The following is a 27,426-nucleotide window of genomic DNA, read 5'->3' as shown; positions in this document are numbered from 1 at the left end:
GGGAGTCTGGAGGCAGATAGCATGAGCTAAGAGGGATAAGATTCATAGTGTGGTGTGTTTGGAGTTTGGTAGTGTTGAAGCAAGGAATGATCCTGCACAACATTAAGAGATCATGTTGGAGAGTTCAATTGTTGTCCTCGTGCAGGTGAGGAATAACATGAGGGCTTAGAGTAGCATCTGTATGGTGGAGAGAGGATAGATGAGCACCAAAGCAAGCAAATGTGATGGAATTTCACAGTGCATTTAAACTTAAGTGAGGCCGGGCGAGGTGGCTCACGCTTGTAATCCTAGCACTTGGGAGGCCAAGGCGGGTGGATCGTTTGAGCTCAGGAGTTCGAGACCAGCCTGAGCAAGAGCGAGACCCTGCCTCTACTAAAAATAGAAAGAAATTATATGGACAACTAAATATATATAGAAAAAATTAGCCGGGCATGGTGGCGCATGCCTGTAGTCCCAGCTACTTGGGAGGCTGAGGCAGTAGGATCGCTTAAGCCCAGGAGTCTGAGGTTGCTGTGAGCTAGGCTGATGCCAGGGCACTCACTGTAGCCTGGGCAACAAAGCGAGACTCTGTCTCAAAAAAAAAAAAAAAAATGAAAAATTTCAGAAAGGTCAATGGGCGAGGCCTGACGAATTTTTGAGACTCAGCCTATATATGAGAATTTGAGAGTATGTATTTTTAGTAGCAGCTACAACCTCTGGTATCTACAGGAATAGGGCTATCCTCTCTGTCCCTTCCCTTATAGATGAATAAGAATTAGAGTTGGCTTAACACTGTTGATGACCTTTTAGGAGGTATTAGACTAAATCATGAGTTATTTTTTGGACTCATTGAACCTTTCTACCCTTACACATCGTGGTTCTAAAGTTAGCTGTGGACAGTGTGGGAAGGGGTGAATTATGGAGGGAAGGAAGCGACAGTTCCCTTAATCTCAGTCTTAAAGCCCTTGGTACACCCGGAGAAGTAGACATCATTATTGACCATCTGTGTCCATGGACCTCTTTCATTTGTTTTTATTGTAAGTAATTTTAAAGATAATTCAGAAATAAGAATAAAGGGATAGTGGCAAACAACTTTACTATAAGTTTTAATAAGAATTTAAACATAGCAAAGCCAAATTTTTATTCCACATATTTCTGGTTTGGTAGCTAGATAAACTGAAATGGGCATCGTCCTTTCAGGACGGTGAATACGGTGAACTGCTTATCAGCTGACATGCATGAACCTGGAACACATCCCACTTGTAAATTCTAATTCCAGATTTCAAACACATTTCTAATAGGTTCTAGCTTATCGTTGCTTCTAGTTCTTCTGCACTTGTATCACCAAATGCAAAACTTGAAAACTGACAGTTATTTTGTTGAAGAGAAGATGGCCATCTTCTTTGCTTCACAATTGCAAAACGTTTGCACTATTAGACTTATAAACCGCAGTTAGAATGATCAAGCCAATGAAGTTTTTTCTTTTTACATCACTTTTCTAATCACTTCTGTGTGCATACCAGCCTTCATTTAGCATTGATCTACTTACGAACCTGTCTAGTAAATTTTATTGCACAAATACATAATAGACAAAAGAACACTGTTACACATCCTTTCAGCAACACAGAATGTTCTGGGTTTTTATGACAAGCATTGTGAAGTCCTCTCAGTTGAATGACTAATTGGATGAAAATGTCGTATTTCCTTTTTGCCCTTAAAAAGTATTGATCATTCATTGATTCTTGTTTTGTTTTTTTTAACTATTTATTTTTAAATAATTATAGAATTACAGGAAGCTGCAGAGACAGTACAGAGAGATACAGTGTAACCTTCACCCATTTTCACCTGATGGTTACTTCTTGTGATAAGTTATGTGTGTGTAATGTACAATATCAAAATCAGAAAATTGACATTGGTATTATGGGTGTGGATAGTTCTGTGCCATTTAATCACATATTCTTGTAATCACCGCTATAAAACAATTCCATCACCACAAAGATCTCCCTTGTGGTGTTGATAGTCACACTAACCTCTCCATCCTCTATCATCCCTGACTCCTGGCAACATTGATCTGTTATCCATCACTATTATTTTGTCATTTCAGAAATGTTATATAAATGGAATCATACAGTATGTGAGATGTTGGTATTTTTTATACTGAACATGATGCCTTTGAGGCCTGTCTCTGGTTGTTGGGTGTCTCAGTAGTTTGTTCCTTTACGTCACTGAGTAGAATTCCATAAGTCTGGGTGTCAGCCTTGTAGGTGGTATATAGTTGGATCATGTTTTTAAATCTACTTTACCTATTTCTCTCTTTTAGTGTATTTAGACCATTTACATTTAATGTGATTATTGATATGTTCGGCTTAATTAAGCCTGTCATTTTATTTTTCTTTAATGTTGTTCCCTCTGTGTTTTAGTTTTCTTTTTCCTGACTTACTGTGGGTTACTTGAACATTTTTTAGAATTCCATTTTGATTTGTCTGTAGTGTTTTTGAGTGTATCCATTTGCATTTTAGTGGTTGCTCTTCACCTCCTTTAATGTCCTTACTCTCCCAGTTTATAATTGCTCTAAATAATTGTTTTACCTTGAACACTGTATCAGACAATGTTACAGTGTTATAATTTTTGCTTCAACCATCAAATATAATTTAGAAAACTCAAGAAGAAAAGGAATGTCTCCTTCAGTTTTGTTTGTTTGTTTTTTTTTTTTTTTGTCTTTCAGTTATTTTTTTCTTTTTGATATTCTAAGATTCCTTCTTTTATCACTTCCTTTCTGTTTCAAGAACTTCCTTTAGCCATTCTTTTCAGGTAGGTTTGCTGATGACAAATACAATTGGTTTTCTTTTTTATAAGACTATCTTGAGTTTCCCTTTATTTCTAAGGATAATTTTGGCAGATATGGAATTTAAGGTTGACAGTTTTTTTTTTTCAGTACTTGAAAAATGTTGTGTCACTTCCTTCTGGCCTCCGTAGTTTCTGTTGAGAAATTTGCTGTGATTCAATTTTTTCCTCCAATAGGTAATGTGTATTTTCTCTCTGTCTGCTTTCAAGATTTTTCTTTGTATCTAGTTTTCTAAAGTTCAGTTATGGTATTTTTTGGTATGGGTTTCTTTCAATTTATCTTGTTCGAGATTTGCTCAGCTTCTTGAATCTTTATATAGGTTTATATCTTTTGCCAAATTTGGGAAATTCTACTCATTATTTCTTCAGATATAGTTGTGTGTTGCTTAACAACAGGGATACATTCTGAGAAATGCATTGTTAGGCAATTTTGTCATTTTGTAAACATGATAGCGTACACTTACACAAATCTAGACGGTATAGCCTACTATAAACCTAGGCCATATGGTATAGCCTGTTATTCCTAGGCTACAAACATGTACATCTTGTTATTGTATTGAATACTGTAGGCATTTGAACATAATGGCAAGTATTTTTGTGTCTTAACATATCTAAACATAGAAAAGATACAGTAAACAAGATAAAACTGTTTTGCCTGTGTAGGGCATGTACATGAATGGAGCTTGCAGGACTAGAAGTTGCTCTGGGTGAGTCAGTGAGTGAGTGGTGAGTGAATGTGAAGCCCTAGGACATTACCGTACACTGTAGATTTTAGAAACACTGTATAATTAGGGTACACTAAATTTATAAAAATTTTTTTTCTTCAATAATACATTAACCTTAGCTTACTGTAACTTTTTTACTTTGTCAACTTTTAAATTTTTGAAAACTTTTGACTCCTTTGTAATAACACTTAGCTTAAAATACAATCACTCTGTACAGTTGTACAAAAATATTTTCTTTCTTTATGTCCTTATTCTATACACTTTTTTCAATTTTAATTTTTTTTTTTTTTTTTTTACTTTTTAAACATTTTTTGTTGTTGTTGTTAAAAACTGAGTCACACACATGCACATCAGCCTAGGTCTGTTAGTCCTTAAAAATAGAAGATTTCGAAAAAGAAACTAAACAGCTAAATTTGGGTGCAGTGGACCCTGATGGCATACTGAGGGTTAAAGGGGGGAGTAGGATGGGATAAGAAGTAAAGACAAAATCTTGATAACCCATGTCCTCACCCATCGTACTCAGTGGGCCTGGGTCTGTACCTGCCTCTGCATTTGAAGGGTCAGATGAGGGAGGACTAGGCTGTAGCTCAGTGTTCTCACTATTGCTTCACCCTCAGTCAGACCCTTATTTGTTTTTTCTTTTTTGGTCTGAGCCATCTTTGGGTTCACAAGGTCCCTTTCATAAGGCAGCAGTGAGTCTGTTGAATTTCCACAGTTACAGAGGAGCTTCCAACAGCCAAGAAGTACTAGTTGGTATTGGAAATGGTCTTTACTGTGATTTTAGTCTGGGGCTGGGGGACAGGTGAGTAGACTATTCAAACCATTCAGTTAGAGGAAAAATCCCCTGTAATTTGAAACAAAGAAAACAGAGGATGTGGGGCTATTGTGGGTGGATGAGGGGAACATGAAAAATAGAAGAAAGAGGTGAGAAGAGTAAAGTTTGTGGTTGAAAATGAAAAGTCTAGAAAAGAAACACAGAAGAAGAATTTGAAAAGAAATTTGCAGAAGAATATTAGGAGGGGCAGCTGGAAATGAAGGAACAAGAGGAAAGTGAGAAGAGGGAAGAAGCAAGCATGAAATAGGTCATAAATATAATAACCAGAGCTAGCTAGGGAGGTGCAATAGGAGAACACTGTGTGTTGGTGGAGCTACTCCGTAGTGTGTGATCGGTTAACTTTCAGTATTCTGGTTTTTAAATAAAGATAGTGCTAATGAAGAATAAAATATTCTGTCTGGAGGAATTCTTCATAGGCATTATATCTTTAAGAATACAAAATGCATTTTGTTTTCCTTTGAGAATGAATCAACACCTTTATGAAAAAGTATCTGCCAATGAGTTTAAAGTACTTAAGGAAAATAGTTTAAAGCCATGTGATAATTTTTACTCCAAGTTCCTTATGGTTGTTGAATTTCAAAATATCAGGTTGAATAAAATCATTGCCAATATTTTTTAAAAGTAAAGAACTGTTATAAACATATAACTAAGTATATTCTAATGAGTGTTTTCCTTAGTTATACAATTTATTGTTTTTTTCACCTCATTTCACGACAGTATTGGAATTTGGGACTTTGTGGTGAAATTACAAAAAAGAGATTGCCCCTTCCCTAAGGGAAATCAAGGAAAATAATTGCAGCTATTTAGATTAAGAAAATATATCTAAGAAAGTGTGCATTATAGGTATATGCATCCCCATTTTTTTGTCTTAAGGTATTATTGTGCTTTGGAAGGTCAGTGGATAGATTTTAACTTATTAAACCTCTACCTGCAAGTTTGTTTTGAATGACACTGTTAATGATTATATTACTTAGGGGATAACTTAAGAGAAGGAGTGATTGTGTTCCAGAAAACTTTTGAACTGTAGCGTGTCTCCTATTCACTAGTAAGGATCCTGTTTTGTAAGCATACTGAAAACATCATGAAAGGGAACAAGTGAATTATATTCTTTGTTTTAATTTAAATAAAGCATATGGTCTTATATAGCTATGAGCCCTATTTTCCCTTCTCAGCTTAAGAGGGTGCAGGTCTTTTCAGAATCCATGCCTATGTGATAGATCCTGACTAGAGTATTCCAAAAACAGAGAATGATCTTGATAATACCATATAACTCTTCAAAGAGCCCATTGAAATAGGTGTCCACTGCATACCTTGAACTCCCTCTCTGCCCCAAGAATAATCTAGACGATTATGGCCCTAAATATTTAAATGAGCCCTTCCTGTCCCTGGATCCCTTAACATGTGGGCCGGAGGAGAGAAGAGGAGAAGGGGCTGGTAGACCAGAACTGCATGAATTTCTGGGCTGCTGGAGTCTACACCTACCCTGAGGACAGCATTGGCTGCCTCTGGGCTTCTGGATGGGTGGACCTTGGACTAGTACCACCAGCATCACCTTGAAGCTTGTTAGAAATTCTCAGGCCCCATCTCTGACTATGGAATCAGAATCTCCGAAAGTGGAGTCCTTGTTTGAACAAGCCCTCCTGGTGGTGTATGGTAAAGTTTGGGAAACAGTGAGATACCTGGTCTTGTTTGTAATTTTTTTAGCTATCTCTTCTAATTAGAATTCTATTCTTTCACCTTGTTTCATTTGGATTCCTGTTCACTGTGTCTTTTGGCTTTTCTAGGCTTTAGTTCTAAACTGCCCTCTGCATCCCGTTATGTTATTTTTTCTTTATGTTTAAGAGGTTTGTAAGTGGGAAATTGCCTGCAATTTCATCTAGGCCATGTTCTTTCTATTTTAAAATGGTTGTATAAGAGTGATGAATGTGAAATTTTAAACAGTAAAATAAAATGTTTTGCAAAGGCAGTGACTTCCTGAAAAGTAAAGCTTGTTAAATTTTGGAATCTATTACTAAAGGAGTTCCTCATTTTTTTTTTCCTTGAGATGAGGTCTCGCTATGTCTCGCCCAGGCTGGTCTTGAACTCCTGGCCTCAAATGATCCTCCCACCATAGGCTCTCACTCATTCATACTAAAAAAAGTGATCTGTGTGAAAAAGTTCAATGTAGTACTGAAAAAAAGAGAGATAAACCAGATGACTTATCAATATTCTTTTCAGTTTCATAATTTTATTGTTTAATAAATATTAAAATTTTGAAAATTAAAAAGTTAAAAGTGGGTTTAATTTTTGGTAATTTTGATTTCAATATAAAAGCCAGTTTTTGATGTTAGCTCATAGAATTTAGTAGTATCCTCCATATCTTCCTAGTAAGTTACTGTTGTTTGACAAATGAAAGTTTCCTAGTCTCTTTTTTATGTACTACACATTGAGTGTTTTTAGTACTTTTTTGTTTGTGTTAATTATTTGTCCATACTGTTAATCAATTTTTTAATTACATTGTTGAGTCCAAATCTGTTATTTAAATTGTTGAACCGTGTGAAATTGCCATTTTTGTCAAAAGGATCAAATATTAATGGTTTCATGTGGTTCAACCTAATAAGTCTTTGAAAGCCCACAGGTACCATTTTCACTAGAAAATTGATCTGATTATTTGAGTTGAAGGAATTAAAATGGTTCCTTTGGAAATTTTATATGTTTCATAATCTTAGGTTCACAAAACATGATTTGCACAAAACATTTGTGCTTTCATTGTCTAGACTGGATATATAATTTTGTATAATTAAAAAAGTTAGATTTTGTCTACAATAAAAACAAAACAATAAACCTAAATACTTTCCAGTAAGATGAGTAGTGTAAGAGTCCCTTCACAGTTTCCTGCTATGTCCCCACAAAGAAATTGCTTGAAATGATTGAAAGAAAAGCAGAAATAGGAATTTTGCTACTAATGTTGAAAATAGGGAATTGTCAAACACATATCATTAATTTGGAAGAATTTTTTGACTATCATGTTAAAGTCTGAACTAAGATGCTGGGAGCTGATATACAATTCTCCTTCTCAAGAGAGCAGTATAGAATTTTGGGGAATATAAATGGAAGATATTCTAAGGAAAATTCTAGTAAGTTCTAGAAAGCTGACATGGCTTTCTAGATGGAATATGAACTTGCCCTGATATTGTGGAGAATGTGTTTAATATGAAGGGTGTAGCCAGAAACAAAGGATGGATGTGAGGGAGATGAGAAGTGATCCATCTGGAGCCTTTTGATAGCTGTAGGCTTTGGACTAAGAACAGCAATAGCATCTACACCTTATCCTATAGTCCACGGGTCCAAGGGATCTTTCTTAGACTACATTTCTAAAAACATAGCCACTTCACCTCTAAGCAGAGGAGCATTTTGGAATTAGGGGTGGGGTAGTGAGACTGGTTATTCTCCCTAATTGGTGAAGCTGGTCTCTGGGAAGATGGTTTCAAAAAATACCAAGAAAATGCATGGGGAGATACAGACTGCCCTCGGATCCGTATCCTTCCCTGCCTCTCAAGAGCTGCTGAAAGACTGAGCCTGTATCTGCCACCTAATCCTTCTGCTTACTGTAAGAAAAATTTTTATTCAGAAAAATCAGATGAAAAGTTATGAGGATAGTACAAACAACTTCTCTACACATTTCACCTGTTGTGAACATTTTGCCTCTCATCTTTCTATCTATGGATCTTTGTTTCTTTTCAGAACCATTTAAGAGTAAACTGCAGAAATCACATCTCTTTACCCCCAAATAATTTAGTGTTTATTTCCTAAGAACAAGGACATTGTCTTACATTACCATAGTACAAGTGTCAAATTCAGGCAATTTAACGTTTGCACAGTATTATCTATTCTATAGTTTATATTATGTTATTTTTCCAGTAATGTTCTTGATAGCATTTCTTTTTTTCTGGTCCAAGATCCAGTCCAGGATTGCGCTTTGCATTTAGCTGTCCAGTCTGCTTTAGTCTTTTGTATTCTCGGGCATTTCCTCGGCCTTTGTATTTGATGACCGTGGCCTTTTTTAAAATGTACAAGCCATTTGTTTTATGCATAATCCCTCACTTTGAATGTGTCTGATGTTTCCTCAAGATTAGATTCAGATTATGCTTTTTTGGCAAGAATACCACCTCCTGAGGGATGTCCTCTGTGCGTCACTTCCGGAGGCACGTGATCTCATTAAGTGCCATTATCGTCAATGTGAACTTCGAGCACTTGATTAAGATGCTGTCTCCCAGCTTTCTCCACTGTGAAATTAGCATTTTTCCCTTTATAAATTAGTGAGCACTTTGTGGGGAGATAACTTTTCATTTTTGATTCTTGCCTGAATCAGTTATTGCTGTGATGGTTGCAAAATGGTGATTTTCCAACATTCATTATTCCTTCTGCTTTTTTTTTTTTTTTTTTTTTGAGGCAAGGACTCATTCTGTCACCTGGGTGGGAGTGCAGTAGTGTCATCATAGCTCAGTGCAACCTCAAACTTCTGGACTCAAGTGATCCTCCTGCCTCAGCCTCCTGAGTAGCTGGGACTACAGCTGTGCACCCTCATGCCCAGCTAATTTTTCTATTTTTTTATAGAGACAGGGTCTCACTCTTGCTTAGACTGCTCTTGAACTGCTGGTCCCAAGCAATCCTCCCACGTGGGCCTCCCAAAGTGCTAGGATTATAGGTATAAGCCACTGCACCTGGCCCATTCCTTCTGTGTCTATTAGTTGGCATTCTACTGTAAGAAACACCTTGGCCTCATCTCTTAATTTTATTTCTTTGTTATTGGTATGGACTCATGGATTCTTACTTTATTTAATAGGCTATGATCCATTACCATCAGTATCTGTTTTGGTACTTAAGTTGTCCCCCATTTGGCCAGGGGGAGCCTCTCAAGTACCCTTATTTGTCCTTTTGACATATCCTGTCATTTTTTCTTTTAATAACACTTTCTTGCTGACACAAGAATGTTCTTGGTTTATCTTAAAGTTATCTCTCCAAAGACTTTTAGTTCCTTTTAGTGAAAGATGGTGTTTAGAAACCAATATCTAGGCACTGCTTAAGTCTTTAGGGGAGGATTCTGAAGGTGCTCAGTCCTTGGGCCTCTTCTCACTGTGTACTTCATGCTGCCTCAGTTATGCTCATTGTTTCAATGTTTACATTTATCCTCATAAAATCCACTTTTATTTCCTTTACCAGGTTTTTTGTGACCTGTGATTGTCTCAAATTAGTAAAATGAATTACTTTTTAACTAGGGCTGTTGTACATTTGGCTCATTGAGTTTTTAGGGATCATGAATTTGACCAAAGTCTGGCTTAGGAAAATTCTTTGTAGAATAGGAAGTACAGAGGAAACATTTAGCCTATGGAAATTAATGATCATGCTATAAAATATGATACATTTGTTATTTTATTATGTATATTATCATGAGTTTCTGCCTCATCTCTATGGTTGATATACATACGGTCTTATAGTTGTTTGAACCTTTCAACAAATGATGTTAGTATTATGCATAAAGTGTTAATTCTAAAAACTTTTATCTTTCTCCATCTTTAAATTTCTGAAGTGCTAAGTAGAGAGTGATCACATTCTTACAAATAATAGGAGGACTAAGTTAATAGTTGCATTATTATAAGAAGTTAGGGCGCTCTCTCTCCCTCTCTCTCTCTCTCTCACCCTTTCTCTTTTTAAGAGACAAGGTCTTGCTCTGTCACCCAGGCTGGAGTGCAGTGCATGACCATAGGTTGCTGTAACCTCATATTCTGGGCTCAAGCAATCTTCCCACTTTGGTGTACCAAAGTGCTGGGATTATAAGCAGGATGCCAGGCCTCTTTTTTATTTTTAGTTATGTATCAATGAATAAATATTTTCTTCTGAAAATTTTGACTTTAATTAACATTTCTAATCCTATAGTTCTGTTTGGATTGTTTTCTCTCCTTCCTTCCTTCTCCCTTCCCTTTTCCCTTCCCGTCCCACCAATTTGTTAAAACAGTTGCCTTAAGCATCTGTAATGGTGACTTCAACGTCAGTCAGCTGCTTTCTCAGCACCGATGGAAGTAATGTGTTTAAACAATCTCAGAAGGACTGTGCGACTCAATGAGTCGCTTGTGGATTCTCATCTGGAAGCTATCCCCAGTCTTAGAACCTTCACCACAAGTTTTTCTTTTAGTGATTCTCAAGGTCTTGGTAGGCATCCGAACTGGTCTTTTTACTTTGAGATTCTTTTCCTTTGAGCCTCTGATGAAGTCAGCACACACTTTCTCCAGGGACTTTACGTTGCAGCTGGTTAGGGTAATTCTAATTCGTTGAACGCCACGTGTAGCTCCACAGGTGTTTTTCCTGTGTCTTTAAAAGCCATGGCTGTGGTGCGGCTTCCTGACCGGCTTGTTCCTTGGCAAGAGGGGACAGGGTGAGTCAGGAGCAGAAGCGGGCACACCACGGCCGCTGTACCTGCGACCCTGTCTTCCTAGAAAAGACTTTAAAAAAAAAAAAACCCACAAATACTAATAACTTTTTTGGTTTTGCTTCTAGAAAAACTTATTGCTTATCAACGAGAATTTCTTGCTTTGAAAGAACGTCTTCGAATAGCTGAGCATAGAATCTCTCAGCGTTCTTCTGAATTAAATACCATTGTACAACAGTTCAGGCGTGTAGGAGCCGAAACAAATGGAAGTAAGGCTACAGTGAATAAATTTTCAGGTATAAACACATTTTTTTGTATTACAAAAGATTCTATTTTCAAACGGTTGTATGAAATATTTTATTTGGAAGTTGCATAGTTTATCATCCAGCATTAGTTACCCTTTTCAGAGAGAAAATCACACAAAACTTTGCCTTCTGGTAAATTATACAAGAATTTTTATTAATTGCTAAATTTGGTTTTAAGAGAGTAATATTAAGTTAAATTTCAGTTGTGTAAATTTCACTGGCAATAGTGAAGAACCTGCATCTTTTAAAATATATTCAAAATGAGATTGAAATTTAACTTTGTGTTTATGCATGTTTATATGTGGACTTCAGATGGACTCTGGTAAAATCTTTGAGCCTTTTGAAGCAATTAGTGCTCTTAAATCTGGTTTGTAATAAAGAAGATACCTAGTTTTATAATAGATACTTTGGGAATATCTGACTGGTTCCTTCTCTAAGAATGTCTGGTCAGAGTAAGATGAATGCCAGTTATCTCCTCTGTTTCTGTGCTCTTTTTATTATGATAATTAAATTGATATATGTATGTAATCAGTTGGCTCCAAAATTGCATAACCTTTCTAGATTAGCATACTTTTTCATTTAGCTGCACCTGTTGTAAAAAACCATGAATTCCTCTCATCTTGAGATCCATTATCCTACCTTATTTTTAAAGTTTCATGCTCCTTCCTTTGTTTCCTGCTGATAAAATTTGTTTATGTCCCAGTAGCATTTAAAATTATGGGATGGTAAAGATAATAAATCACCCATAAGCCTAATACCAAGCGATTCCTGCTAACATTTTTTGTTTCCTTCTTGTTTTTTTTCTCATGCATATTTTTATTCAAAATTGTGATCATATGTTACAGTCTGATTTTTACTTGAGATTATACTATGAGTGTTTTTAAACTATCATAAATTTTTTTCAAAATACTATTTTTAATGGCTGTAAATGTGCCAGCTAATCATGTACCCTAATATATTAAACATTTTCTACAATTAGTCAAATGCATTTTTTTTCTAGGTTGTTTTTTTCTCCTCAGTTTATAACCCTGTGATGAACATCTTTGCATATAGATCGATCACAGTTCTGGTAGCTTTTAAGTTATTTTCGTAAGATTATGACTTTTTTTTTTTTTTTTTTTGAGACAGAGTCTTGCTGCGTTGCCCGGGCTAGAGTGAGTGCCATGGCGTCAGCCTAGCTCACAGCAACCTCAAACTCCTGGGCTTAAGCAATCCTCCTGCCTCAGCCTCCCGAGTAGCTGGGACTACAGGCATGCACCACCATGCCCGGCTAATTTTTTTTCTATATATATATTTTAGTTGTCCATATAATTTCTTTCTATTTTTAGTAGAGACAGGGTCGCTCTTGCTCAGGCTGGTCTCGAACTCCTGACCTCGAGCAATCCACCCGCCTCGGCCTCCCAGAGTGCTAGGATTACAGGCGTGAGCCACCTCGCCCAGCCAGATTATGACTTTCTTAAAAGCAGGATCTATGTTTTGACAACTGCTGATTTTCAAACACATGGCATAGTATTGCTGGAACATAATAGGTAATCTCTAAATATTTTTTGAATGCATAAAAGTTAACTTCTTAAAAGGGAAGTTATTGAATAATAGGACAAATATTTTAGGATCTCTCATGCTGCTCTGAATAGCCGAAACACTTTTCACTTTATCACCAATATTTAATATTATTAATCTGCTAATTTGATATGTAGAAATTGATACATTATAATTTGTAATTGTTTATTAATGAGATTAAAGTTTCATATATAACAGTCACTTGCATTTCTTTTGTGAATTTTTGTTTCTTGGATTTTTAGTGGAGCTGAGGCTGCAAGTTCTTACTGCTAACTTCCTGTTTGAAAGGTTCAATTCTAGCTTAATTAAATTTTAAAATAATATTGATTATACTACCAAGTTTTTATTTGGTTTATCATAGTAAACTATTGTTGGTTCCTGTAATAAAAACTGAAACTATTTGAAAGTTATGATCTGTACTGAACAGTCTCCACCTGTGCTGTTTCAATTATTTTACATGAATTTTTTAGAAAAAAATATATCTTCACGTGAAATTTTGAGAAAATGTAAATGCATAAAGAAAGTGGAAGTTACTGGTGGTCAATGTACATGTTATCATTACATTTTCATAAGTGGATAGCGTATTTAGAGTATGTTCAGTAAGCTTGAGTTCTGGCACATATTGAAGGTAAGTGGTTAGCATTCCAGCTTCTCACGGCAGTTTGACTAACCCTTTTGGCTTCCTGCAGCCTGTTTTATCAACATCATGACCTGTGAGACTGGTTGCAAAAGTCCTTTTCATTTTAAATGGAGATATCATTCACCAAAGTATGAAACCAGGAAAGAAAATTCTTTAGTTCTCTCCTTCTCAGAAACTGTGCTGCTATTTTTATAAAATTAACAGCTTTTATAAGGTAACATTTTCCTGTGGATTAATTATACTTCTGTGTTTCAGATAATACCCTAAAGCTACTAAAGGAGTTAACAAGCAAAAAATCTCTTCAAGTGCCAAGTATTTATTATCATTTGCCCCATTTATTACAAAATGAAGGAAGCCTTCAACCTGCTGTGCAGATTGGCAATGGAAGAACAGGAGGTTTGTTTATGTTGTTTCCTAGTGTGCTTGTATTATACTACTGGTCTTAATTGTGTCTTGGAGTATTATGTTGACCATTGGAAGGTCTGGCAGGTCAAAGAACAAAAATTCTTTATCTGTGCACACTAACTTCAGACTCATTCTAAACTTCATGTTGAAAGGAGCTTGGATGTTTTCCTTCATAGGCCAAAGTAATGTTGCCCAAAAGGATCATGAGAAATCTAGTTCAGGCTCCATCTCTAGGCAGACAAATGTTTTAACCTTTGTAATTTTCGTTTTAAAAATTTGGCAGAGTATTTCAACATTAATAGCTCTTACAGTCATGTCAAGAAGGGTTTTCTTATGTCTGCTCTACTTTTTCTTACAGAGATGTAACTAGATGGTAGCTTTTATTTAACTTTTCATGCAATAATAGAAATACTTTTGTTTGCTCCTTTTTTCTAATTCACCCAAAAGATAATTGATAGCATTTTTTTCTCCCCTTGTCAAAGCTACCATAGCTGCTTGAATTTTCCTTATAGGACCTATTAATATGTAGCCCTCTTTTATACTTTTTATTCCTCAGTTTTGGCTTTGTTAATCTTTTCTTTGTAGTCAGAGACTAAAATAATAACTTTGTTTTCCTACCAGTGACAAAATGATTACTTCATAGGTATTGAAATTAATTTTCGTGTTTGTTTTTGAAATGCTGGTTTAGTCTGCTTAATTCAATAGGATTCTTAAGTATTTTACTGTCTTGGTTTTTGGTCACATTTTCTCATGTTATTTAATCTCTAACCGTAAGCTTTTACATTCATCTTGCTTTAGTTCTGCCATCTTTCTGTTTTACTACCCACTTGAAATAATATACTATCTTCTCTCCTAAGGAGGTGGAAACTCTTAAAATATTATATTCAGATGAACTCATTCTACTCTTTATTAAAAAAATATTTATTGAGGCCAAGTACTCTGCAGGTCCCAGATGTACAAAGACCAACAAGATGTGTGGGGTACTCTTAATTATATTTTTTAAAATATTGATCATTAATTATTTTTGAAGCTGATATTATATCTCCTCCTTTAATAATCACTATTTTAGGCCAGCATGGTGGCTCATGCCTGTAATCCTAGCACTCTGGGAGGCCAAGGCGAAGGTATTGCTTGAGCTCAGGAGTTCAAGACCAGCCTGAGCAAGAGCAAGACCCCATCTCTACTAAAAATAGAAAAAATTAGCTGGGGGTCATGGTATGCACCTGCAGTCTCGGCTACTCAGGAGGCTGAGGCAAGAGGATCCCTTGAACCCAGGAGTTTGAGGTTACAGTGAGCCATCATGCTGCTGCACTCTATCCAGGGCAACAGAGTGAGACTCTGTCAATCAATCAATCAATAAATAAATACTCTTTATTTTTATTTTATTATTTATTTCTTTAAACATTCTTATAAAGTGGATGTTATTTTGAAAGGTAGAAAAAGCAGACGGCTTGGGGAAACAAAGACAAGCATTGTTCACATTAAAAGTTTTTCTTCCTAAATCCTTAGGGCAAAGGGTCTTAATATCTTTAGAGTTGCAGAACCCTTTGAATATCCTAGGAAAGTTATCAACTTCTACTTAGAAAAATGGCCATAGAAAAAATAATTTTGTATGTAATTTCTGGGATTTCATGGAACCTTGGAACCTATCTAGGGACTTCATCTTAAGAACTTCTGTTTTTTAGATCAAAGAAAACCTGCTTCTTGCTAAAAATTCTGTTCTTAAGTGATCAGGCTGATTAATTACGGAACAGCTTGCAGAGCAGCTAACCGTTCCTAAGGCTAAAGAGGTAGAGCAGTGCTCATGTGGCTACTGACCCCAGGAGAAGGGCCAGAATTCTCACATCCAGAACAAAAACCTGCCAGCTCACCTACCCAGCACCACATCTGTATCTTCCCACAAAATTTGCAAAGGCAGGTGCAGTAAACAGCCACAGCAGCTACAGAAGGGTAAACGGGCATCTGCTGTAACTAGGAGTTGCCAAATATGTAAGAAAATCAACACTGAATTACTTCATACTCAAGAAAATTTAGTTTATAGAGCAAACAGAATATAATTTAAAAATAAAACGTTCTTAGAGAGATGAGAGAATACAACTCACCCATAAAACAATAGCTGACTATTTTATGATGGCATCAGTTAGAAATCTTTGTGTCTTTCATTTCAGCGATTATATTTTAAATTTCCATATAGATGGGCTGATTAAGAGTAGACACAGCTAAAGATCAAATTAGTGATCAGAAAGATTGAGCTGTGTGGTTCTTCCAGAAGGCGGTATAAAGTACATAAAGAGTGGAAGTAGACAAAAGTTTTAATATCCATATGGTAGGAATTTCAGAAGAAGAAGACAAAGAGACTAAAGGGAGGAAATAAATAATAGAAGAAAATTTCTCTGAGTTAAAGAAACATGCAGGTCTTCAGATTAAGGGCCCATTCAGGACAGAGAAAGATGGCTAAGAAGAGACCCAGATCAGGTTATCTACCAAACGGCACTGCTAGTTGATAGAGGACAGCAGGTAATACTTGAAGTATTTGCTGAAGTAAAAGTCCATGAGTGCCTGCTCTGTGCCAGACGCTTTGCCAGGTGCTTTGTGCACAAAATTAGATGTGGTTCCTAGTTTGTAGAGCTGCAGTCTAGTAAAGGAGACATGCATTAGTCCAATAATCAATTATAGAAATAATGGTATAATCTCAACTTTAATAAGTGATATAAAGGATGCTTTGAGAATGTATAAAAGGGGCATTTAACCTAATTAAAGAGTTTAGGGAAGTCTTAAAAAATACATTTGACCTGAGACCAGTAGAATGTGTAGTTTACTGGTGAAGATGGGTTTGTTAGTTTCCTGTTGCTGATGTAACAAACGACCACAAGCTCAATGACTTAAAACAACACAAATTTATTATCTCACAGTTTTAGAAGGCAGAAGTCCTAACATCAAGGTGTCAAGAGGAGTGTGTTCCTTCTGGAAGCTCTAGGGGAGGATCTGTCTCCTTGCCTTTTCCAGCTGCCTACATTGCTTTGGCTTCTTTCTTCATCTTCAAAGCATAGTATCTTCCAATCTCTCTGACTGTGACCGTCTGGCTACATCTCCATCTCTCACTCTGGCCTTCCTGCCTTCCTCTCATAAAGACCCTTGTGATTACGTTGGGCCCACTGAGTAATCCAGCATAATCTCACCTCCAGATCCTTAGCTCAATCACATCTACAAAGTCCCTTTTGCCATGTAAGGTAACATACTCACAGGTTCCAGGAATTAGGGCATGGGTATCTTTGGGAGACCATTATTCTCTCTACCACAGTGGGAGAAAAGAGTATTCCAGAAAATGGAAAGAGCACTACAAAAGCCCTGTGTTGGAAGGGAGCATGGAATGTTCTAGAAAATGAAAGGCCACTGTGGCTGAAGTGTAGAGTGAGGGGAGGTGTGGAACAGGATGAGGCTAGAGATAAAAGTTGAGGCCTGACAGTGTAGGGCCTTCCAGACCATTTATAGGATGTTGGGTTTTATCCAGAGAGCAATAGGAAGCCATTGAAGGATTTTCAACAGGACTTTCTAAGGATGATTTTGTAAGATTAAAATTTTGTGAAGATCACATTTAGTGCACTGGGAAGGATGGAGTTGTGGGAAGAAGAGTAGTTTGTGAAAGACCAGATAAGAGGCTGTTTCAGTGATTTACTTGAGAGAGGATAAAGTTGGACTAGGTAGTGTAGCAGTAGAGATGGAAAGAAGATGGATTTGAGAGTGGTTTGGATATAACGGAATGTATAAAGGAGGGACATAGTCATGGACTGGATTTGTGGATCGAGGTGAAGGGAGTGGTCAAAGATAAGTCCTAGGTTTCAGGATCGAGTGACTGGATGCATGGTGGGTGCTTTCACTTAGGTAAGGGACCATAGAACATGTTTCCCGGCCTTGTTTTGCGAGAGAAGATCATAGATTAAATTTGTATAAAATTTGTTTATGGTAAATTTGGAGGTGATTTTGAAATACCACAGTTGAGATGTCAACTAGGCAGTTTGATATTTAGGTCTGGGACTCAAAAGAGAGATCTGCGTTAGATTTAATTTTATGAGTCATTGGTTGCAAGCAAGTGGCTATTGAAGACTCGAGTATGGATGAGATCACCTAGGGCCTAGGATTGAGCCTTGAAGGTTCTCCAGCAGATAATTTCCAGGGAAAGAGAAAGTTGAACCCGGGGAAGACAGAAAAAGTGCAACCGAAAAACATACTGTAATAGAATATAAGGAAAGAAATGAGGAATAAATGACTGAAGTCAAATCATAAGGAAACATGATGGGCTAAAAACGTTTGGCTAGCAATGAATATTTGAAAAGAACATGATTTAGTTATAACTGAAGGTAGATTGAATTATTGAAGATTGAGTATGCTAAGATTGTTCCTAAATTTTTCTTGATTTCATACTAGAGTTTGAAAACTTCCCGGGAAAGTGGAAGAAAACTGAAATAGTAACAGTTGATAGCTCTGCCAAATTATAAACACCATGAGGCAAGGGCCTTATCTGTCTTATGACTGTATTTCATATTGTCTAGTACTTAACAAATACATATGCAGCATTAATACTTGAATTGAAAATATTGGGTAGTTAGTCAATGGGACAAAGAACTTAGCCCAACCCTTTGGCTCTATTTCTGTTTGGTCCTTGGTCTACCTTGCTCCTCCCTAAAAGGGTGATATGACCATATTCTTCACTGTGCTGGTGTGTTTCTTCTGAACTCTAACCCTTTAGAATACATACATTTTGTGGATTTGTAAGTCAGACAGGGTGGGCTGGGTTATGTTTTGGTAACCACCCCCAAATCTCAGTGGTTGAAGTAACAAACGTTTATTTTTTTGTTCATGGTACATGTCTGTCACGGTTGACAGTGCTTTGTGCATTACCCATCACCCGGGGATCCAGGCTGACAGGGCAGTTGCCATCTTCAATCTTACTGGCAACTCTGCCAAAGACAAAGACACTCTGAAGGGTCCACACTACAGTTATCATGCTCAGCCCATAGATTACATCTGCTTGTGGCTTGGGGACTATTGCTAATCACAGGTCCCCTCCCCACGTTGTCCCCAGCCATAAGGGGACCAAGAAGTGCAATCTCATGGTGGGCTCAGAAGGCAGGGAAAACTGCTATTTCTGTTGTGGTAATTTTGTGAATTTACACAAGCTTGGTTACTTAATTCTGGAGGTTTGGCTGAAGTTAGTACTTTAATTTTTAGTGCTTTTGGAATCCTTGGCTTAAACTAAAGAATTTAAATTTCAGCTTTAAAACAGAGTATATGTGTGAAAAATGGCTTATTCTCTAAACAGGCCATCTAAACTTAAAGCAAAACAGAAACAAACAAAACCCTAAGAATGTGGTAGGGAGTAGAGAATTTGCGTTATCACTTTATACCATTTTTGTTTGCATACTCTGGATCTGCATGTGTTTTGGTTTTTTCCTAAACAAAGTCATTACACTCTGTATAAGTTAACATTTCCTATGAATGCATCCCATCATAGTTGTTACACTTTTAGGCTATATTCTAAGCATTTAAAATCTTTTATTTAAATTCAGAGGTAGATTAAAGTATGTGGAAATTTGCATCCAGGGTAACTCATCCTGTCTTTTGGCATCTTAGAGTAACACAGTCAAAACAGAAATCTTGATTTGCCAGCCTGGGGAGTAGTGAGACCCCGTCTCTACAAAAAATAAAAAATTAGGCAGATGTGGTGGCACGAGCCTGTTGTCCCAGTAACTCAGGAGGCTGAGGGAGGAGAATCACTTGAGCCTAGGAGTTTGAGGTTAGAGTGAGCTATGATTGCACCACTGCACTCTAGCTGGGGTGACAGAGCAAGACCCAGTCACAAAAAAAAAAAACAAAAAAAAAAATCTTGATTCGGAGCCCTCTCCCCCCTCAAGTGTGTTTTTAAGAGTTAAAAGGCTGGGCTTCCTCAAGTCCTTGATTCTTCCCTTGGCTCTCCCAGTCTGAAGCCCTGCTGGGGAGTCTGCAGTGTGTCCCAAATCCATGCACTCGTCTCCATCTCTTCACACACCCTAATTCAAACCACCATCTTTTCCTTTAGTTCAGTAACTTCCTAACCAATCTCTCCAGAATGCTTGTACTTTTAAAATAATGCTTTTACTCTCCACAAAATTTGGTAATCTCTTGAAATTATAGTGTCACTACCCTATTTAAGACCTTACAATGGCTTTCTCCTGCACTCAGAGTTAAAACGAGATTTGTTGTATGCAGTCTGATCCCCGACTGATTCTCTGAATCTAGGCTTATTCTGCTTTAGATACATTCTGTTCTTGCTATTTCTTGACTATGTCAAGACTATTCTGTCTTTAGAGCCTTGCTGTTTCCTCTTTTGGAATGTTCTTCCTCAGCTTTTTCTCATCATTAGTTAGCAGCTCACTTGATATCAGAGAGGCCTTCCATGACCACACTGTCCGTAGAGTACCCCCCCACCCCACCACGTTCATCACTCTTTCTAACATTACCACATTTTATTTTGTATAGTACATAGCATCCTCTAAGATTTTATTATTTATCTTTTCCCCGTTCTAGAATGTAAATTCCATGAAGGCAGGGACTTTATTTATGTTGTTCACCGTTATATGCCTAATACCAGAATAATGCCTTATATTTAATACCTGTATAATAAATGTGTGCAGAACAAATAGAGCAAATCTCATTTTGAGTCCTTGACAATTCTTCATCCCTAAAATAGAAAAGAGAGATCTGACATGGAATTTTGGGACAGTCCCTTAAACCCTTTGCCCCTTAGTATTCTTACCTGTAGAATCATGGTGGTAGACTAGGTGACTTTTATGCTTTCTTTTAGCTTTAAAATTTTATGACTTCTAAATATTTTGTAGCATCTCCAGTAAACTGTTACATAATTAAGACAATTATTTTTTAACATTTGCAAGACACTTTTCTATAGATATATAACACTTAGAATACTAAGACTTGAGACATATTTTTAAAAACTTGCTTTGAAATACAGTCAGTTCTGTAACACAATATGTGTTCTTAAAAATCACTGCACTATGCAAAATTGTGCAATAAAATGAGAAAAATGAGGTTAGGATCACAACTCTCAAAAACTTTTTAAGTTACACATAAAAAAGGATAACGGTAGCACAATTTTATGCAGGTTAAATGATTAAGAACTACATAAATATGGCATTCTTCCTTGAAAAAGACCTGAGGTTTTCTTAGAGTGGGCTGCAAAAGAGTTGCAGCTTTTAAGTTACTGTGAAGTGGTTTAAGGTGGGTTGTCTGAAAACTGATGGGAAGTTGCAGCACCTGGTGTGGATGGGTGTGGCTGGCAACCTGTGGTGAACTGAAGGAGCTGGTGGATGTTTGAGGTGTGTGCATTTGTGTGCAGTATTTTTTCATAGTTGGGTGCAATTTTCTGTTGTTTCAGCTGTTGAATGTTTGTCTTAGAGGAGAAATTACACATAAGCGAATGTGAAATTCACATTATGCCCAAATTGCTCCGTAGTATATTAATCACCTAGGAACAAATTTGCATTCAAAACAATCATTATAGTAGAATGACTGTAAATTTAGACTTAACAAAAGTTTCACAAATAGTACACAAAGTTTTAATATACCCTTACCCAGTGTTCCTAAATATTCACATCCTACATAATCATAGTACAGTGATCAAAACCAGGAAATTAACATTGATGTGCTACTCTTGACTAACCTTAGCTCTTATTCAGATTTTGTCATTTGTTCCATTATTATTCTTTTTCTGTTCCAAAATCCAACTCGGGATCCCATATTTCATTTAATTGTCATGTTTCCCTAGTCTTTTCCAATCTGGGACAGTTTCTTTCCTTTTCTTTGTCTTTCATGACCTTGACACTTTAAAAAGTACTGGCTGGTTATTTTGTGGAGTTACCACCCCAGTTTGGATTTGTCTCATGTTTCTTTGCGGTTAGATTGAGATTATGCATTTTTTTGGCAAGAAAACCACAAAGGTGATTTTGTATTCTTCTCAGTACATTATGTAATTGAAGTTGATATGTAAGACATTAATTCTTAAGATGTGCTTAGTATTTCTAAGTTTTAGTTGTATAATAAAATTTGCTGTTTACAGTTTACAGCCACTTTTAGTGTGAGGCTTGATGTCTTTCATTTTTATCATTTCTTTCACATTTTTTTATGGTTAAGCCATGTGGAAAAGAATTACAGTATTATAGGTATGCTCTTGTAGTCTTTGATTTTTTTCTTTCTGAAACTTAGTATATTTTTACCTCTTAATTATCCCTATCAATTTGAGAGGGTATAATACTTTTGAAACAGTAGTGTTTATCTATATTGTCTTTCTAAAATCCTCTTACATAATTGCTATATTATTTTGTTTCAGTTTCAATAGTAATGGGAATTCCCACAGTGAAGAGAGAAGTTAAATCATACCTCATAGAAACTCTTCATTCCCTTATTGATAATTTGTATCCTGAAGAGAAGATGGACTGTGTTATAGTAGTCTTCATAGGAGAGGTAATTATTTAATTGTTGTTATGTTTTTACTATATATAATCCATAAGAGTTGAAACCATAATTGAATATTTTAATATGCTTTTATAAGCATTTTTTAAAATGGGATAAGTAAAGGTTATGTAATATAGTCCATCTGATAGTTTAATGAAAGTCTAACTTGTTTGGTTTCATTTCTCTCCTGCTGTTACAAACCAGGAATAGTAATCTTTGTTGTCAATAGGATAATATTATCCACACAGATCTTTAGGAATGTGTCCCCATTTCTAGCTCTAATACCTAAATTTGGAAATTTGCACTGATGTTCTTTGGGAGTCCTGAAACCTAAAAAAGGTTTAGCCTCAGCTGGGGTTTTATCATGTCTTTATTCTCTCCTCCCCTGCTCTGTACTCCCAAGAAGTCATGTGAGTGAGAAATATTATGTTTCTTGTATTTTAGTCTCTTCAAAAGATCTAGGGAAAGAATAAATCTTGAGCAAGTTTTTCTTAAATCATGAGGAATAAGATCCCTAGAGTCAATGTTTCCTTAATTACCATGTGGAATTTCAGATTGGGAAAGAATCTAGGACACACTCTAGTTTTGGCCCACTGATTGCCCACTTGATGAGATGAGTTCCCCATCTCTTTTTAAATGAAAATGGTCCTAATTATTTCCTAAATAGAAAAGTAAACACATGCATACTGTTAAAAACAATTACATAAATGTATAATGAAGAATTACCTGTTATTCTTCCATGCAGATAGAATTATTAATATTTAAAAAATTTTTCCTATGACTTGTATACTTATATTTATAATGGAATAATTTTATACATATGGACATTTTTCTATACTAAAAAGAATATCAAAACATCATTTATTATGGCTACAAAATATGCTTGTAACATAATTTAATTTCTGATATTTAGGCTGATTCTGAGTTTTTGCTGTTATTAGCAATAGAATATATCTTTTGCAAACACTTTCAAATAAATAAAATTTTTATAAGGGCATGAATTATCCCTGGTTCATATGAATTATCTCTGGTTCATCTCTTATAACATAGGAGAGCATTTTTGTAAATGAATTGTTATGTACTTGTGTAGTTACTGACTTGGTATTAATTCTTAACTGTGGAATTGCTGGTTCAGAGTCCATATACTAATACATTAAAATATTCGTACATGGCCCAAATGCCCTGCAGAAGTTGAGTCAGTTTATTGCCCTTCCCATAGACCATGTGACAGAGCTTGTTGCTCTGTTCCCATAGGTACTATTAATCTTTGAATTTTTTTTGCCAGTTTCATGGTTAAAAAAACAATACCTTGTTTTTGTTTAATTTGTATTCATTTACTGAGTGGGATTAAATGTTGATTTATGTGGTTTTTGACTATTTGTATTTATAATTGTTGTAACTTTTGCTCATTTTTTAGCTGTGATTTTTGATTAGTAAGAAATTTTCATATGAGGGGAATTAACTCTTTGAAATATTTTATCCAGTTTATTTGTATTAACTTGTTTATGTTGTTTTTTGTCTTTTATAGTAGTTTTTACATTTTAAGTAATCAAATTTGTCAAACATACTATACACCAGTAGAAATGGTTGTAACATCTTTGGAAAGCAACTTGGTAATAGCTATTAAAATTTAAAGTATATGCTGTGACCTGACATTCTGCTTCTGAAAACTGATCCAGTAGAAACATTTGCAAGTATAGTAATATATTCAAGTACATAAACACATTTACATAGCTCTCACTTGTGCATTAATAATATATGTAAGGAAAATTGCCTTGTAGAATTTACTCCAAACTGTAAGTAGTAGATATCTTGAGAGTTGGGATTATGGTGATGTTATTTTCTGTTGTGATACAGTTTTGTAAAATTAGAATTCATTTACAGTGAGCATATATTGATATCTAATTTTAAAAAAGCCTTAAAACTATAAAAGAAAAACCATCCTTATACAAATAGTATTCAGTCTAAATACAGAGATTAGTATACATGTGGATTCGAGACCCTCTTGCTATAGCTGTTCATCTGGTCACTAAGATGCAGTAACACTGGGTTTGGAGTCAGAGGACCTGTGTTCAGGGCTGGATTCTGCCACTTCAGCTGGTTGTTTTCTCTTTTTTTTTTTTTTTTTGAGACAAGGTCTCAGTCTGTTGCTAACACTGGAATACAGTGGTGTGATCATAACTCACTGCAGCCTTGAACTTCTGGGCTCAATCAATTGTCTCACCTCAGCCTCCTGAGTAGCTGGGACTACAGACATGCACCACCACACCCGGCTGATTTTTTTTTTTTCCTAGACACATGGTCTTGCTATGTTGCCCAGGCTGGTCTCTAACTCCTAGCCTCATGCATTCCTCCCTCGTCTACCTCCTAAAGTGCTGGGATTACAGGCATGAACCACCATGCCTGGCTGCTCTCTTGAGCCTCAGCTTCTTCATCTCCACAATGAGAATAGCACTGTTGACCCTTTGGAGCTTAGTGTTGTTGCACAGTGTGGGGCACGATGAGATCACATGTGGAGAGGTATTGTAAATGGAAAATGTGGGGCAAGTGTCAGCAGTATTGCCATCTCTGAAGAATCCTTTCTTGGATTGCAGTATTTATATATGCATCTACATAGAACCTTGATCAAGAAAGTCTAGTCTGAATAGAAAAATTACTTTAAAGAGTTCATTAAATCCCCTTTAGGCAATTTAAAATTATTAATCACTGTATTTGATTCTACCTTGATTAGTAGTTTTTACCTAAGTGTTCTGGTATGGTAGGCTGGGGCCCATTTAACACTAGTAACAAGTGCATATTCTGTGGCTTTGACTGTGATCTACACTGTAGGTAGTTCTAGACCTCTGCCTCTTCACGAGCCCATATTGCCCTCTGCCTACTTGATAACATTATTTGACTGTTTTATGGGAAACTCTTAATCTGTCCATAACTAAATTAATCTGGCTTTCCCAAAGTGCTTCTCTTCCAGGTCTCTCTATTAAAGGTTCTTTACAGCATAGTATTAATAGGTCCATGCTACAGTCATTCGATCCCAGTTCATTGTGTGGGCTTTGTGTGTTCTCAGTTCCATTTGTGCCATCCCCTCATCTGAAATGTTGCCTCTTCCCTTCCCTTTCCTATTCATCCTTCAAGTCCCAGTTTATCCCTTTTGTGAAGCCATCTCCTTTCCCATTTGAAATTAATCTAGAGTAAATAGACAAAAATAAATACGTCCTTTGCAATTATTTTCAAATAAATCAGAAATTTATGTAAAGGCATGAATTATCTCTGGCTCATTTTAACATATGAGGAGAAAATTAAGAATGAGAAAGAACCGGAGAGGAATACACATAGGCCATCAAGGCTTATAATTTTTTCTTTGCTGTTTCTTGTTCTGTTTGTTCTTTGTATTCTTTTTTTTCTTGAAAGGTAAGAACCATAAGATATCTCTCTGGAGGGAAAGGAGAGACAGAAAACTAATAATTAGCTTTATTTTTGTTCTTTGTTGCTCTCTGGCCATTTCATCTGTAGTGGTCCGTTGGGCATATTTGATGAGACATTCATAAAACATGCACAGTTTTCAATAGTTGACTGTTGATGCATTATTTGGAAATTCACTGCCTCGACTCTGGAATTTCAGAAGAGGTTGAGAGGAATGAATTCTAGCTGTCCTGAAGTATCCATGGTAGGATCCAAGTGTGGTGTTCAGATTTTAAGATTGTATCATTCCTGTGTTTATTTGAACTTAAAATTTAATTATATTTTTTGTATTCTAATGATCTTTTGTTGTCTGTATGCCTCATATTATTTTTATGTATTTTATAACCTTATGTGTAATATTTCTTATTATATATTATATTATTTCTGTTACTCATCATTTCTGGCAAAATATTTTTCTAGAATGTGCTCTCTAGATTCTGGCAAAAAAATACTATTTCTGCTTCATGTTTATATTTGGGGAATTCGCCATCTTACAAATCTTGGTGGGAACTGAAGAGGCAGATATTTGCTCTGCCTGTTAAGGCATGTGACCTGGGCTCACCAACTTGGATAGTCTCATCCTGAACTTTGAGTAGTGAGTCATTTTCAGATGACACAGAAAATCCAAAAGAATGAACAGATAAGATTATTAGGAATAACAGGTATTTAGGAAAGTGGTTGGATGTAGGCTCAACTTACATTTCTATATGCCAGTAACAAAAAATAAGAAATATAAGTGAGCTAGGACTGTGGACAGTCATTCTGATGATAGAGGGGAGCGGTGGCGGCAGCGTCTTTCCAGGGGCCGCAGGGCAAGGGCAGGCAGGGTGAGGCTGTGTGGCATTGGGAAGCACTCGGTGATTTCTGGCTGTGGTCCAGCCTTCGTGCTGCACCTTCCTGGCCTCATTTCTTAGCCTAACTGGGAGTTCTGTAAGTTCTACCTAGTCATATTTCAGTAAATCATTTTTAAACTATTTTGTCAGAGTCAGTTTTTGTTGGTTGTAATTCAGATCCTGACTGATACAGGTTGTATCTTGTTAAAGAATACCTGAATTTTATACAATTGCCACCAAACAGAACAGGTAGTCAATATATGTGTGGGGTAGATGGCTAAATGCTATTCCAAGGGGCTTGGAAGAGACAAAATGAGTTTCTTAGGTGGGTGTCAGGCAGAATATTGCCTGAACCATAACACTCAGATGATGTTGGTGATAACCATAAAGATTACCGAGGATAAGGCAGAATATTGCCTGAACCATAACAATCAGATGATGTTGGTGATAACCATAAAGATTACCGAGGATCGGAAAGAGAACTTTAGATAGGATATCGTTTATATCATCCTATATATTCACATCATTTCTGCAGTTTGCCTTAGAAGCATTCCAAAAGCCTATTTAGTTTTTAAGTTCTTAAACTGTAGGATTTGAGTTAAGATTTTATAATGAAATAACAAATTCATCATGTTGGAATAGTGCCTGAAAAACTGACTTTAGAGAATTTCCTAAATGGAGTGTTTATTATATGGTATATGATATGAAAAGTTTTGCTTTTCATTCAGTTTTCTTATTTTACTGTTGTGCCCATTGTAGTTTGTGTTTTACAGCAAGAGTGCCTGAAGCCTTTACTATGCCTTCTTTAAATTCTTTGATTTAAGTTGGTTGAACAGGGCTAGTTAGCTGGCCTCTGGTCAGAAATTTGCAAAGCAGATAAACTTATAAATGAATATAGAAATTGAATAGCCAGACAGAATTGATCAAATT

General features: G+C 36.2%; 1 protein-coding gene across 5 annotated transcripts in view; it reads left to right on the top strand.

Annotated features, from left to right (window-relative positions):
• The window catches only part of MGAT4A (alpha-1,3-mannosyl-glycoprotein 4-beta-N-acetylglucosaminyltransferase A), a 100,979-nt gene that overhangs the window by 31,297 nt on the left and 42,256 nt on the right, over positions 1-27,426 (top strand). For all 5 annotated transcript variants that reach the window (XR_006734773.1, XM_045550193.1, XM_045550190.1 and 2 more), the window contains exons 3-5: positions 10,918-11,085; positions 13,550-13,690; positions 22,080-22,213. Coding sequence is in view for 4 of the 5 variants with exons in the window: in XM_045550193.1 (XP_045406149.1) it covers positions 10,918-11,085; positions 13,550-13,690; positions 22,080-22,213 (443 nt within the window). In the remaining variant the exon portion in view is untranslated. The remainder of the gene's footprint in view (positions 1-10,917; positions 11,086-13,549; positions 13,691-22,079; positions 22,214-27,426) is intronic.

This window comes from Lemur catta, chromosome 4, assembly GCF_020740605.2.
Source record: "Lemur catta isolate mLemCat1 chromosome 4, mLemCat1.pri, whole genome shotgun sequence".
NCBI lineage: Eukaryota > Metazoa > Chordata > Mammalia > Primates > Lemuridae > Lemur > Lemur catta.
The sequence above is the reverse complement of the archived record's forward strand: the minus strand, read 5'-3'. Positions and strand labels throughout refer to the sequence as shown.